Raw genomic sequence first — 14,819 nt, 5'->3', positions numbered from 1 at the left:
CACAATTGACTCGATGGTTAGGACTTCGTTATCAATTAAAGATAACTCTTACCGGAGCTTGGGTCTAGTTCAGTATACCTTTGTGAAACCACCTGTAAGCACAATCCGGCATAGCCTCCTGGACTAGTTGATCCTCCATAACCTGGACTGGCTTTCTAGGATAACCCACACTCAACAATGGATCTAATTATGCAGACCTTGAACCTCAGTTCAACCCACAGGTCGCCGAAATGCCACTGAGGGCCTAACTGGATCATCTAGCAATCCTTTGACCCTTGATAATTATCAATCTACCTTGTAGACACAACGTTGCATGTCCTAAAAGTGAAGTAAAGTGAGTCTAGCATGTTAAAAGTGATGAATATCTACTTAAAAAGTCATGGGCTACTTCTTTAATTTCACCAAATGAATTTGGTACAATTGAATCTGTATTCGGAATATGTCCTCCATCCTTTGTGCAATAACTTATGAGATCCACCACTGATACTAAATCTTTGCTTTGTATGCTACCAACAACAAAATTATGCAGCTGAGTGTTCACCTCAATCGTTGCACTTGCAAGCTTTTTCTTTGCCCCTACATGCCTCCTCATGTCCTCTACACTAAATGCATCTCTCCACCTACCAGCAGTTGCATAGACATCTGCCATGAGCAAGTATGCGGAAGCATCTTCTTGATTACAAAAGACAAGCTGCTGAAAGCATCTCAGTCCCAATTCCACTTCCCCATGAACTTTACAGGCACTTAACACAGACATCAAGTGCCCTGCAGATGAGAGGCCTTTCATATTGTTTAAAAATCGTTGTGCCTCATCAACCTGTCCCGATCTTGCGAGAAGATCGATCATACAGACATAGTGCTCTGCTCTTGGTTCAATTTTGTATTCTTCTCTCATTACCTCAAAATATTCCTGGCCCTTGAGGACCAGGCTTGCATGACTGCATGCAGCAAGAAGACATGTGAATGTGATAGCATCTGGCTGCACACCTTCCACTTGCATCCTATCGAAGCATTTTACAGCCCCATCTCCCTCATTAACCTCACCTAATGCTTTTATCAGTGTGTTCCATGATACCACATTTTTATAAGGCATTTTCTTAAACACCTCATGTGCTTCAACAAGTAGGGCACAATGTCCATACATGTCTATCAAGGTGTTGCCCACAGCAGTATCATTTTCCAAGCCTTTTTTTACTATCTCACAGTGTATTTCTTGGCCTATTACTAGTGAGCTGACTATACCACAAGCTTTCAAGCTGCAAGCATATGTTACAGCAACTGGAGAGATGCTGTCAAGCTGCATCTGCTTAAAGCAGCTCAGTGTTTCCTCACCAAACCCATGCTCAGCATATCCTACAATCAATGCATTCCAAGAGATGGCATCTCGAACATGAAGATTGTCCAGCACATGCTGAGCATCTACAAGAGAGCCACATGTACTATACATGGCTACTAATGTGTTGCCTACAGAAAGATCTCTATCCACACCTCGTTTGATTATATCTGCATGTATATCATGACCTCTTTCTAGTGATTTTACAATGCCACAAGCTTTCAAGCTACAAGAGAAGGTAACAGCATCCAAAGCAATGCCTTCTAGTTGCATCTGCTCCAACAAGTCCAGTGCTTCTTTGCCGAGTCCACGTTCAGCATAGTTTGCAAGTATAACATTCCATGGGATTGTACCTTGAACATGAAGCCTGGAGAAGAGCTCAAGTGCTTCTGTGAGCAGGCCACATTTGGCATACAAGTCTACCATTATGCTGCCAGGAAAAGGATTTCGTTCCATTCCTCTCGTGATTATCTCAGCACATAGAAGCTGACCCTTTTCTATATCTCCTAGGTTGGCACATGCTTTTAAGCTGCAAGTCAAAATGACATTGTCTGGAATCACCCCAGAAAGCTGCATCTGCTTACAGCAAGCGAGTGCTTCCTTATCAAGGCCATGCTCAATGTATCCAGCAATCAACGCATTCCAGGAGTGCACATCTCGAGCTGGCAGTTGGTCAAACACTTCCTGTGCTTCTATCAGTAAGCCACATTTTCCATACATATCTATCAATGTGCTACAAATTGCCCGATCTGTTTCCAGCCCTTGTTTGGTGACTTGCATATGCATTTGTCTGCCTGTCTCAAGAGATCGTATGGTTCCACAAGCTTTCAGACTTGCCGCAAATGTGAAATTAGCTGGAGATACACCCTGCAGTTGCATCTCTTCAAAAGATCTCAGAGCCTTCTGAGCAAGCCCCTGTTCAGTGTATGCTGAAATGAGAACATTCCAAGAAACTGCAATTCGTTCTGGGAGCTTAGAAAACACATTCTGTGCATCTGCAAGCAAGGCACATTTGGCGAACATATCTATGGTTGTACTTCCAATATAGATATTATTTTCCAATCCGATTTTCACAATGTGTGCAAAGAGCAACTGGCCCTTTTCTATGGCTCCTATACTGGCACAAGCTTTCAAACCACAAACAAATGTGACATCCACAGGAGAGGTACCATCCAACTGCATTTGCTCAAAATAGGCCATTGCCTCCTGGCTAAGCCCATGTTCAACATTCCCAGCAATTAATGTGGTCCAACAGACTACATCTCGAGGAGGAAGCTTCTGTAATACGCAGTATGCTTCTTGGAGCAAGCCGGAGTGGCAATACATCTCTATTATGGCACTAGCTACGAAAAGATCTCCTTCCAGTCCTCTCTGGATTAGCTCACAGAATAGCAGTTCACCTGTTTTTGTGGTTCCTACATCAGCGCAAGCTTTCAAACTGCAAGTTAATGTCGCATTGTCTGGGAGTATACCCTCAAATCGCATTTTCTTAATGCAGTTCAGTGCCTCCTCACCAAAACCATGTTCAACGTATCCAGCCATCAATGCATTCCAAGAAACTACATCACGGGTTGGGATCTTGTCAAAAACTCGGCATGCCTCCGCATGTGAGCCACCTTTACTGTACATATCTACCAATGTGTTGCCAATGAACTGTACTATTTCGAATCCGTATTTGGTGATTTGAGTGTGCAACTGATGGCATTTCTGCACGTCTTTGAGGTTGATGGAAGCTCTCAAGAGGGATAGAAAAGTATACTCATTGGGAGGGACATGGCTATCTGACATGTTACAGTAGATGAGGAAGGCGCGATGAGGCTCGCCACAAGCGACGTAGCCCGAGATGAGGGAGGTCCAAGCATGGACATTCGGCCGGGCGAGGCTGTCGAAGACGTGCTGCGCATCGGGGAGGGCGCCACAATCAACGAGGACAGGCACCAAGTGGTTGCCGAGGACGGCATGAGATTGGAGGCAGTGCAGGCGGATGTGAGCATGGAGCTGCCTGGCGTAAGGCAGGCTCTTCTTCTTCCTGCAGTCACTGAGAAGGCCAAGGAGCTCCTGAATGGCCTTGTCAGGCAGCTTGCCCATCGATGGCGAACATTCGCAGAACAGTCGGAGTCGGAGAGCATGGTCGATTTCCTTCTGTTTCTGTATTCTGGGCTTCTGAATTCGCAGCGGTTCTCCGTCCCAAACCAGATGCTTTTCAGGAAAATTTGAACGAGAGAGATTTTCTTAGGCTGGGTTCACACGATGGCACTAGAAGTTCATGGTATTTCCGGGTGGCTATGATCCACAAGTATGCCTCCTGCCACAGCCTTGAGTTCACACAAAAGAGGTGGAAGAGACCTTTTTTCATATTCCCCCGCTCGTATGTTTACCGATGGCGGCAGAAAATTTATCAAATAAGATTCCTCACTTGACAAAAGTGTGTAGTTTGTGAAGAATTGAAAAGCAAGATAATGTTGGATTATCAATTTCAATCTACAATGATAGCTTAAAAACAAGATTAATCGTAACGTTGCTTAAGAAAGAGAGGGTGCATCAACTATCAAAGACTACGGTGGAAAAATACATGAAGCTTTGCACTTTCTTTTATGTGGAAGATGATGATGTCTCCATTTCCAAAATGGTATCACCAAAGACCTGAAGTACTTTCTTCCTTGAATATTCTCTATACACTGATCTCACAATATAGTCATGCCGATCCACCCTAGAACTGAAGTCATTTAGCATAGCTCCATCATCACCTTCATCGTCTCTTTATGCTCACTTAATTGCATCTTCTACTAAGACAATATGAACTGCTTGTATCTCAACCATCGAGTTTGTTGATGTTCTTTGACCCTCTTCCATTGAGCTGCCAAGTTGCAAGCTTGCCTTAGCCTCATGTACCCATTCCATGTCAAAAGAGTCACCATGGCATATGCAAGCATTATAACACAAGACAAGCAGCTACAAGATTTGGCACGCAGTGCAAATCCATGTCACATCACTTCAATAATATGTGAAACCTTGCCTTTAACATACCAAAAGCTCTCTCCATTAGCATTCTTGTGCTAGATTGAATGAAATTCCAATGGTACTTCATGTGTGATAAGCCTTCTTTGTATTGTTTGAAGGGCATTAACATGTATGATCAGGGTAGGTAAGCACAATCTCCTACCAAACAATGGTTACCCAACTCACCCCCTACTGCATCTTTGACCTAGCTCAGTTCTTATGGAGTTCAAGGAGTCATGGATTGACCAAGCCCATCCCACATCATAGTCCCATAGAGAATAGTTTGATGCAACTGCTAATTACAAAAGAATAGAATGGAATCCTTTAGGATTAAGTAATCCGCATGGTTCTCCTTTGGAACAATGATAGGAATACGTGGGCCATCAACTACTTCTACGACATTAGGGATACCTCTCAAGGCCTTAAATTCCCTAGCTAGCAGCTTCTCAAATCGAGCTTGAGACGGCCACTTAATGTATGCATCTCTTAAGCCCGATTTGAGGATGGCCTTACAAAAGTCTATGACTATCCCACAAGTAGTGCTCTTTACACACCCATGTAAATCTACTAAGACCTCTAATAATATACCATAGGCCAATCTATGAAGAGCAATACAAACGCATATACTAATACTTAAAGTGGCTTGCATATTAGTAGTTTTCTTTTTCATTTGTGGAGCAAGCTTGCCACACAAGTAATGAAAAGTCTCTCTACTGATGTGAAGACACTTATTAAACATACTTACTGCGTAAGAACCTAGCAAGTAATGTTCAAGAAAATGTTGAGGACATGCATAAGCCCAAGCCTTTCTATACTCATGGCCCTTCATACGATCAACTATTTTTGTAACATTTCTTGAACGGCCCATACACTAAATTAGATGTAACCACATTTGTAGCATGGCCTCATCAATGTGCATATGGCTAGGTGCAAGAAGCTCCATGATTGCTAAGGAGCACAAACATGCACAAAACAAGGCGATCCTTTTGGAGATTATCATTATAATCTACATGAATACATCTATGTTAGTGAGAGGAATTATTCCCTTGTGTTAGGTTTTCAATACACACATATATATTAGTGAGAAGAAATATTCATTCATGTTATTTTTTATAGCAAACATTGATAGCACAAGTTAACTGTCGACAAGTTAACACTTTAATAAAGATTCAATCATTACAAATCAATCAAGAAATCTAGCCATGGTAGCTTGAAATTGTGCAAGGATATATAGGTGTCATTCTCTATAGCCTCTTGCCAAAGTGAGGTCTTCTTGAGATAATCAAGAAGTGTTGGACTAGTTTCGGCTATGTTACCCAAAGAGTCCTTACATTAGGAGTGGTATAATGAGATGAAGACAAAGTTGTTGAGCTTTGCTTTGGTTTGCTTGGGACACTCTCTCAATAGTTTTCTCCTCCCCCATAGCACCCACATCATGATTAGAGGTAATAGATGTCACATGGGAGACACAATTGATGGATGCCCTATTATGGTAGTATTCATCCACCACAACACACTACTTGCAAGTGCAACGCCTATCATTTCCAGATACTAAATTATGAGCCTTATCAATCCTATATTGGCCTAACATTGTAGCTAACTTTTTCCAACATGCTTCAGCATCTTTGTCAAAGTCATGGTAAGTAGAGGACAATTTGTCAAGTACTTTGGTCCAAAGGTTCACTCCTTGTTTTGGAGGAAGTTGGACTTGGTAAGTAGAGGACAATTTGTTGAGTACTTTGGTCCAAAGGTTCACTCCCTGTTTTGGGGGGTTTCCAAATTCCTCATTCATGCCACCTTGTACATGAATGAGTTGGTTTGCCCAAAAATACTTTCACTTGCCTTTCCCCTTATTGTCATTATCATTATCATTAATGAGGTCCACTACACCTTTTATCTTTGTGGTACATTGCTTTTTTTTATGAAGCACACTTTGTCACTTCATTGCTGAGCTCTATGGCCTTCTTCTTTGGAGGTTTGGCATGGGGTTTGAAGGGTTGAGAAGCCATAGGGTTCAAACTAGGACCATTCTCCATGGTTTATGAAGTAGCTAAAGGTGCTTGAGGAGAAGGGATTGGTGATTTAGGAGGTGCTTGAGGAGAAGGGCTCAGCAGTTTAGGAGCCAAGTGTGGGGGTAGTGTTCTAAAGAGGAAGGGCGAGGTAGGTGAGGGGATGTTAACATCGTAGTGAAGCCTGGGGGGGCATGGAGAAAGGAGAGGTTGAGAAGGGATAATAAGCAGATAAAGAGAACATTAGTTGAGAAATAGTGTTCTCTTCATTATTAACTTGGAAATCGAATTGGAGTTTATTCACATTACCTGGAAATAAAAGATAAAAGGGAATCCATTAGCAAAGAGATAGAGAAATATCCATGTATGCACTTTGATATGTGGGCTTGAAAGAGTAAACATACCTTTGTGTTGTATGTACATCCACGCTTGCATCTACTAACAAAAGGTAAAGAAAAAAATTAAACAAGCTTTGGAAACAACATAGGTATGGTGGCACACTTTACCTTCTTCAAGTGGCTAGTGCCAAGCTTTATAAACTCCAAGGCCAACTTCAAGAGAAAGAAGAAGCAATGTGTGTTAACAAAGGAAAGGTTTTCTTTTATAGTGCTATATGGAACATTAGGATGTATTTCAAATGTTTAGAAGCTAAATGTTGGAGAGATTAATGAGGGTTGATTTTTTAAACATTAAGAGAAACTTTGTTTATTAAGATCAACCTCACTTTTCAATACTCTAATCATTTACCAAGAAACCAATATATTTTTGAAGGAAAAACAACACATGACTTCGAGCAATTAAGGTCATCTCAATGAATTTTAGATGCAATGTAAAGCAGGCCTACTAATTGTGCTTTGTATGGTTGGCGTTATTGTGAAGTTTGCAAGGATTCGCCTTTTTCATTTCATGTTTTTGTGAGCAAAGGGAAACAACAACAATGAACGGAGTGCTTCACACACAATGAATGGCATGGTTCACATGTAAGTATATGTAAAAGCCCAATAATTGCAAGTAGTGAATGGCTATACTTTTAGAAACTTGAACTCGTTTTTAGAGAATAACTCTTTCTCAATGCTAAAGAGACACACCTTCTAGGATTCATGATGTAACTCAAAGAAAGAAGTGTGCACATGATAATGAAATTATAGTATGGTTATAACTCAAGAGCTACAATGGGAAAGCAAACCTGAGTAAAGTGCATGGGATTTATCTATTAGCACAAGTCCATCAATGACCATACGCATTGGAGGTAGAAATATCATTGAAAGCATGCCTTATTATTAGTTAGAGACACGCTAAGTAGCCAATGTGAGGTAAAACATACATAAAGACTATGCACTTGTCCTCCCCTCCCTTTCAACTAATTATCTCCAATATCACTCTCTCAAAAAACATCATTAAAGTAAAACCAAACCTAGCTGCAAAACACACTTGCCCTTACATATATTGAATGTATTGGGGTTGGGAATGCCCCTTTAGCTAGCTCTCTCTCTCTCTCTCTCTCTCTCTCTCTCTCTCTCTCTCTCTCTCTCTCTCTCTCTCTCTCTCTCTCTCTCTCTCTCTCTCTCTCTCTCTCTCTCTCTCTCTCTCTCTCTCTCTCTCTCTCATCAAATAATTAGCTCAATATAAAAAGTCTATTAAGATAAACCGAACTGTAAACATCCAATTATGGACTTGAAAAATATATGGAGAGTTATCATTTACCTTCAAGTCTATGTTTAGGTTGAGATCCATTAATTACCATTTCATGTTAAATGCCTATACATGATAGAAGTCTATATGAAGTTTTAGATAATTATGTGTCCTTTGTGCATGTGTGCATATCACAACCATTTAACTTATGGGCTCCCCATCTCTATTCTGACAAGTATAAGCCCTTTGACAATGGGCCATAGTAGGTGCCTCTAATGCACTACAGGGGTTGGATAAATTGGGGGAGAGGTGGTAGAAAAGGTACAATAATGAAACTTGAATCTTTAATAACATTCCCAAATGTTTGCTAACATTTTAGACCAAGAAGTGGAGCATCCATCTAGCACAATGATGAGTGGAAGTACTATAAACAATGTGTTGAGATATGAGAATGAGTGAAAGTAATGTAGGAGATCTAAGCATCCTTGTTTCTTTAGCACGTATGTCTTGCCTCAATGTAGGAGAACATTAACGCTAGCCGTTTGTGCATTAGATATATAAAAGAGGTCATCTAATTTCATCAAGAATATGGTGTAATCTTTGTAGAGGCAATGTAAGTAATGTTGCAACCTCTGTTATAGCTTAGAAAAGTCTCTCTAGAATATGCAAAAGGATATGCAAAAAGTTTATATGAGGGGAAAACACAGAGAGAGAGAGAGAGAGAGAGATATATATATATATATATATATATATATATATATATTCAAGAATGACATCTTGATTGAGTGCTCATGCTGCAACGTGGCATGAGTAGGAAAGCATGAACTCCATGACATGGAATAGGCCAAATTGACATCGAATCTAGTAGCACTGCCTAGAATCCAATATTTGTCACTTGAAGAGACTAGCAAGACTAATGAAAAACATTACTTGGTATATTTAACATGGATCAAAAGAGCTCTCTGTTAATAGGTTTGAGCAAACTCCCCCCACTTCGATTTTAATCTCCTTAAATCCCCTCCAACTTTCTTGCCCTCCTCCTATTGCTATGCGCACTTAGAGAAAATATGAATGGAAAATTGTGGGCATATCTTTTAATTTGTATGTCTAGTAGAATGTGTGCATGCAATGCATTAAAGTTATCCAGTAAGACAATGGAGTGTAGAGGGCACATATTTGGTAAGGTGGGTTTTATTATCCAAAAGCTTCCCTCCCACATTACTATGTGCAATTAAAGAAAATATAGATTGCAAAGTCAAGAAGCTATGGTTTGATTTGTATATCTTGTAGAATGTGTACAAGCAATGCATCAATTTTTGTGACGTGCCCACCCAAGACGCTTCCTTGTTGGCACATTCTTAGTAGTCTACCAAGAGATATACTAGACAATACCTCAAAGTTTTCTATCTAGGTCCATAGTGTGTCTACGTCGCAGTGGAAGCTCGGACCATTCCCACGAGGATTGACTTGAGTTCTAGGTTCCTATTATTGGTCAAGTCACCTATCAGTCAGCTATAGCATCAGTATTTCAAGTTCCCACTTCTCACAAGATTACTCAAACTAAAGCAAACTTGCATTGCACTTAATTCAAAGATAATGGGAGACCAAGGGGATTGCAGCACGTCGACCCTTCTACCCATAAGGAAAAATCCCATTCCACCCCCTAAAAAGATGCAAGTCGGGTTTTTCGTAATATCCAGTGGCCATTCGTTTGCCTATTCACTAACGTAGTTTTTCTTTTGAGAAAAGCTCTGGATTGACTGAGACCACCCAACCGTAGGTCTAGACTCGTTGAGGATCCATTCACCCGCTTCCCTTGATAGAGCATTTTTAATTACCTAATTACCCACCACTTAGGGTTTGACATATAAAAACATCTTCTTTGATTATCTCTTGATATAGATTCATTACACGTCTTTATTTCATGACACAAAAACAGTGTAAAGCAATTCTTTCTCAATAGTTTCTTTAAGAAAAGTACTCTTTTACAATGTTTCATGTCTTATCTAGACATAATATCAACCCGAGGGCATTATTACTACCAATTTCAATCCCTAGAATAGTATCGGGACTCCCATAATACTATCTGGGTTTGAAGGGTAATTGATAGTTTGTTTTTGAGAAATATGCAATCACACCCATGTGACAGCCTCTTTGTATGGAGCAATAGGGCAAGACACAAGCATTTTGCTAGAAAGGATGACTGAAATACAGGATACCTGAATCCCATATGCATAGTGGAGAAAAAGGGAACCATCATGAGCCTATAAAGTGATGTACCTTATTATCATTCAATGATGGTATACAACTGTACTTTGTCATTTCATTCATAGTCAGTGTCATACTCAAGATTGTGTTTATGAGTCCAAGCTTCCATCTTAGAACCTAATTCACTTGAGTAATAGTTGGTCTCTCCAGTCTATGTCATCATGAACATTGTCTTTGTGTTCCATCCGCCATAGCCATGCTCTAGATCCATGTATTTCAACATGGTATCAAAACCATGATGAGCATGGCTTAGCTCTTCTCTCTGCTCCTCTGTCCCTCTCCATCTTTGGTAAAATCAATACTTGCTCAAGATTTCATCTTCCATGTCTATTTTCACTTGTATCTTCAATCAAGCTTGTGGCAGCCATAGCTAGCATGCACCCTGCCTCCTTTGAGCTCTTGGATCTCTCTGTACAAGGCATATCTTCATGAGCTTCCTTCTAGGGATTTGATCCCTGACTCAAGGCACTTCAGTCCATCACGATAGATCCCAACATTGTGACTACATGAGCCAACATTGCCTGAATTTGTCATCGCTGTCTCAAAAAGACACAAAGCAGGTCATATTGGTTTTACTACATGCATAGGCCGCAATCTTCCCTACAGACATAGGGCTTTTGAATCCCACCTCATAACCTTTCTACCCACCAAAAATGTCCCACAATGATCGCTTGTACATGCTACTATCATAAAAAATGAGTCGCATGTGAACCCTTAACAGAGGGCAGTCAAAGCCCTTGAGCTCAAAGCTCATAAGCCTATTCAATTTCTCATTCCTTTTGGCTCAACCAACAATTTGCAACTGTGATCTACTTAGTGCCTCATTCAAATCAGAAAGGGAAGTGAGAAATCAAAGCTCAAGAATCAACATCAAGTGCTTGAATTAGTATCTCTTGATACTAGTCTAGTGCTTCTTGGCACTTGTGTTTTTTTAACACATTCAAGATCATCTAGATTGCTAATCATTCTTAGTCATTTGAAGCTGATTCCTAGTCATACTAATGCCAAACATGAAGATCTTTAAGTGGATGCTTCTCATGAAGAGTACCATTACTCTTGCTGCTCATTTCAACTACATAGAAGACTTGTTTATTCCACTTGCAGGGATGGATAGACTTACTTGTTCTAAAGTGCAATCAATGATCTCATTTGAAGCCTTTGAAGATATTTAAGCTACCTTGGTAATCATGCAAATCTCAAAGATGACAATATCTTTGCTTACGGGGGACATGGACATGAAGACTAATGTAAGCAAAGTCAATAAAGAAGAAGACCAGACATACCAGAAAGAGAAAGACCAAGAAAAATAAGACCATGAAGACAAAAAGAGTATCAAAGAAAGAAAAATGGACTACATCAAAGAAGTGGACAAAGAAAAGAAGATCTACTATTCCTACCATGACATATCTAATGAAGAAAATCACAAGGACTTGTCGGTCCTTGTCTCTACTTTTCACTAGAAATTTTTTGTACTTTCCATTAATGCTCTTGACATATGCCTTGTAAAACTCCTCATGTAAGCCTATGCATAATAGCCTCTACACACTTAGTAAGGTCTTGTAATAGCCCCTAGATGTTAGCCATGTTTTTTTGGTACCCACACTTAGCCTTTTCTGTGATGACAGCCTCTGGTGTTTACCATGTTTGTGGCATACCCACACTTAGCAAGGTTCTACTCATGATAGCCTATGGACACTTAGAGCCTTTTTCACGGTTGTGATTGAGGAGTTGAGAAATATACAATCACACCCATGTGGTAGCCTCTTTGTATGGATCAATAGGGCAAGACACAAGCATTTTGCTAGAAAGGATGAATGAAATACAGGATGCTTGAATCCCATATGCATAGTGGAGAAAAAGGGAACCATCATGAGCCTATAAAGTGATATACCTTCTTATCATTCAATGATGGTATACAACTATTTTGTCCTTTCATTCATAGTCAGTGTCATACTCAAGATTGTGTTTATGAGTCCAAGCTTCCATCTTGGAGCCTAATTCACTTGAGTAATAGTTGGTCTCTCCAGTCTATGTCATCATAAACATTGTCTTTGTGTTCCATCTGCCATAGCCAATCCATGCATTTCAACATTTGTAAGAGTCTAAGGAATTTGTGACCAGAGTCCCCCCTGGTATCCTCATCTCCTCTTTCCAACTAGAATTCTTGAGGACGGGACCTTTCACGTCATAATTGGTCCATACTCACTGACGTGAAAAACAAAACCCCCTTGAAGTAGGTTTTATTCATGCTAACCTTGGGGAGGTCTAGCGCCGTCAACGAACACTGCCATAGTCGACGTTTTGTGTCCATAGAAATAATGTCTCAGTCTCAGTGATCTATATCCAATTATCCATCTTTATCCTAATAGTTTTAAGAAAAAACAAAATCTAATTTACAACCACAAACAGGTTACTCAAATGTATTATACACAACAATTTTAACAAATTTCCTTCCAAGACAAACCCTTTTCCTAGAATAATAGTATCATGGCTAAACTTAGTGTCAAGATTGTGGGAGAGAAGGAAGGAGTCTCGCTTGAAGCTTTCTTGCTTGCACAATGGGGGAAGACACACAAGGGTGGAGGCTGAAAACAGTTTTCCTCTTCTTAGTTGTGTAAGCCAAAAGAACTCTTATACAAAGAAATAGAAGAACCCTATATATGGGTCTCAAACCAAACTCAACTAACTAAGGTGGCATACTAACTGAGCCACGAACTAGAGTAGATAAGGATAGCTATCATGTAGCTATTATTCATGGGCGGTGTACCAACCGCGTCTACAACTGACAAGTCGGTGACATAAATACACAACGGTCACCCTAGCGTATCACGAGTGGAGCTCGATATCTCAACACTTAGTGTAAGTGGCAATATCTTCCAATAATCCTCTTGGACTACTCTTCCCCTTTAGGATCTAGCCCAAGATAAATTTTAACAAGAGTTTTATTTTTCCAAAACTTCCATCTTCGAGAGTAGAATCCCATGATGATATTTTTCTTTTTTTTCTTAACGAAATTCTATAGGTCCTTATCTAGTGTTAATTCACTAGATTCAAAACCCTTGGATATTTTATTACCAAAAGTATTCTAATAATTCCATCTCAAGATTTTTCAAAGAATTAGCATTTGTATTCATTGATTGGAGGTTCTATTAGTTTAATACAAATTGGATTCAAAATTTTAACTACTTAAAATATTTCTTATTGGCAAAATCACAGTTCCTGAATCTAGCTCTTGGTAAAGTCCTATTTGATGCAAAAAAATTCATAAATTCTTTTGGATAGTGCAGTATCTTCCTTGCGTCTTATACCTAGTACATCTCGTGTAATCCAAATTAATCCTTTGAATTTGTGATTAAAAATTTTCTTAGGATTTTCTACGCATGAGATTACATGGAAAAATCTTACTCTTACTCTTACAGTTTTTTCATTATTAGCTCATGAGATGATATATTTGTTGTCTTTAATATTTAAAATAATAGTCAAATATGGCATCTAGGGATTTACGACGAGCACTTGGTTGTTGTTGGTATTCGTAGCTGTGTTTGTAATTCCGGTACTTGACATTTCGTTTGTAGTGGTCACACTCGCAACGTTATTAGTAGCTCCTACTTCCGCGGCCTTTGTAATTTTCTTCTTCAGGGCCATGGTCTTTGATCATAGAATTATATAGAAAACTTCAATAATAGAGCTTTGGTCGTCTCGATTGGATCAATGGAGATGGTGATAATAGGAATTGAGAAGAAATTGAGTAGAATCTCGATTTTTACAACATATTGAAGGTAGAAGAGACAGGATTCAATCTAGAAAGGTGGCAAAGCATCCTCCTTGTCTTCGCAATAAGAATTTTCTCTCTTACCCTCCTCTTTCCTCTCTCTCTCTCTCTCTCTCTCTCTCTCTCTCTCTCTCTTCGAGAAGAGTTCTCTTGATTTAGGCTGATGTCCTCAACGACTCCTCATGCCCCATATTTATAATTAAATTGAAGGGGGGGTGTCATGAGTTGTGGCTAAGAAGAAGAGTTCTTTATGGAGGGTATCTTGCCAATCCAGCTATCTAGAAGCTTTCAAGATGCAATATGATGCTGGTGATCTGATCTTTGAGGTCCAGAAAGGCTGCTAGAGATGCTATGATTGATTTGCTTGGCTTATCTGGGCCTCTTGTCAAACTGAGAAAAAGGGAAGATTGATAGAGCTTTTTATTGAGATTGAAAGGGGAGATCTCAAGATTTTTTTGTGCCTGTCAATTTTCTAAATTAGGGGATGAAAAGATTATGGCAATAAATTCATTTTTAAAGGGGAGGCAGTGCAATATGGTCACCTCCTCCTTTTATGAAGCTTTTAAAAAGCCAAAAACTTTTTTTCTTTCTTGGCCTTACTCTCTCGCAAGTACTCAAGTCTTGACTTGCTTAAGTATTAAATGTGTTTGGTCTATCCCTGGGTCTATCCTAGACTTACTAGTCATAACCACTATGCAAATGGCCATTCTTGTGTAGAGATGTTCGCAGTCGTATCAATCCTAAAAGGTGTTGGGGTATAAGATATATATTATCTTATTTGAGATCCTGCTTTTGATAGTCTAAA

At 39.7% G+C, this 14,819-nt stretch overlaps 1 protein-coding gene across 1 annotated transcript; it reads right to left on the bottom strand.

The window, feature by feature from the left end:
• Positions 1–340: 340 nt before the first annotated feature.
• On the bottom strand, positions 341–2,962 carry LOC148036039 (pentatricopeptide repeat-containing protein At5g27110-like). Its single transcript, XM_087678879.1, has one exon. It carries the CDS (start codon positions 2,960–2,962, stop codon positions 341–343), a length of 2,622 nt encoding a protein of 873 aa, XP_087535005.1.
• Positions 2,963–14,819: the final 11,857 nt, after the last annotated feature.

The sequence above is a fragment of the Lygodium microphyllum genome, chromosome 5 (assembly GCF_053477565.2).
Source record: "Lygodium microphyllum isolate KBCC chromosome 5, Lygodium_microphyllum_v1.1.10, whole genome shotgun sequence".
In the NCBI taxonomy this organism is placed as follows: Eukaryota; Viridiplantae; Streptophyta; class Polypodiopsida; order Schizaeales; family Lygodiaceae; genus Lygodium; species Lygodium microphyllum.
This window is presented reverse-complemented; position numbering and strand designations above follow the sequence as displayed.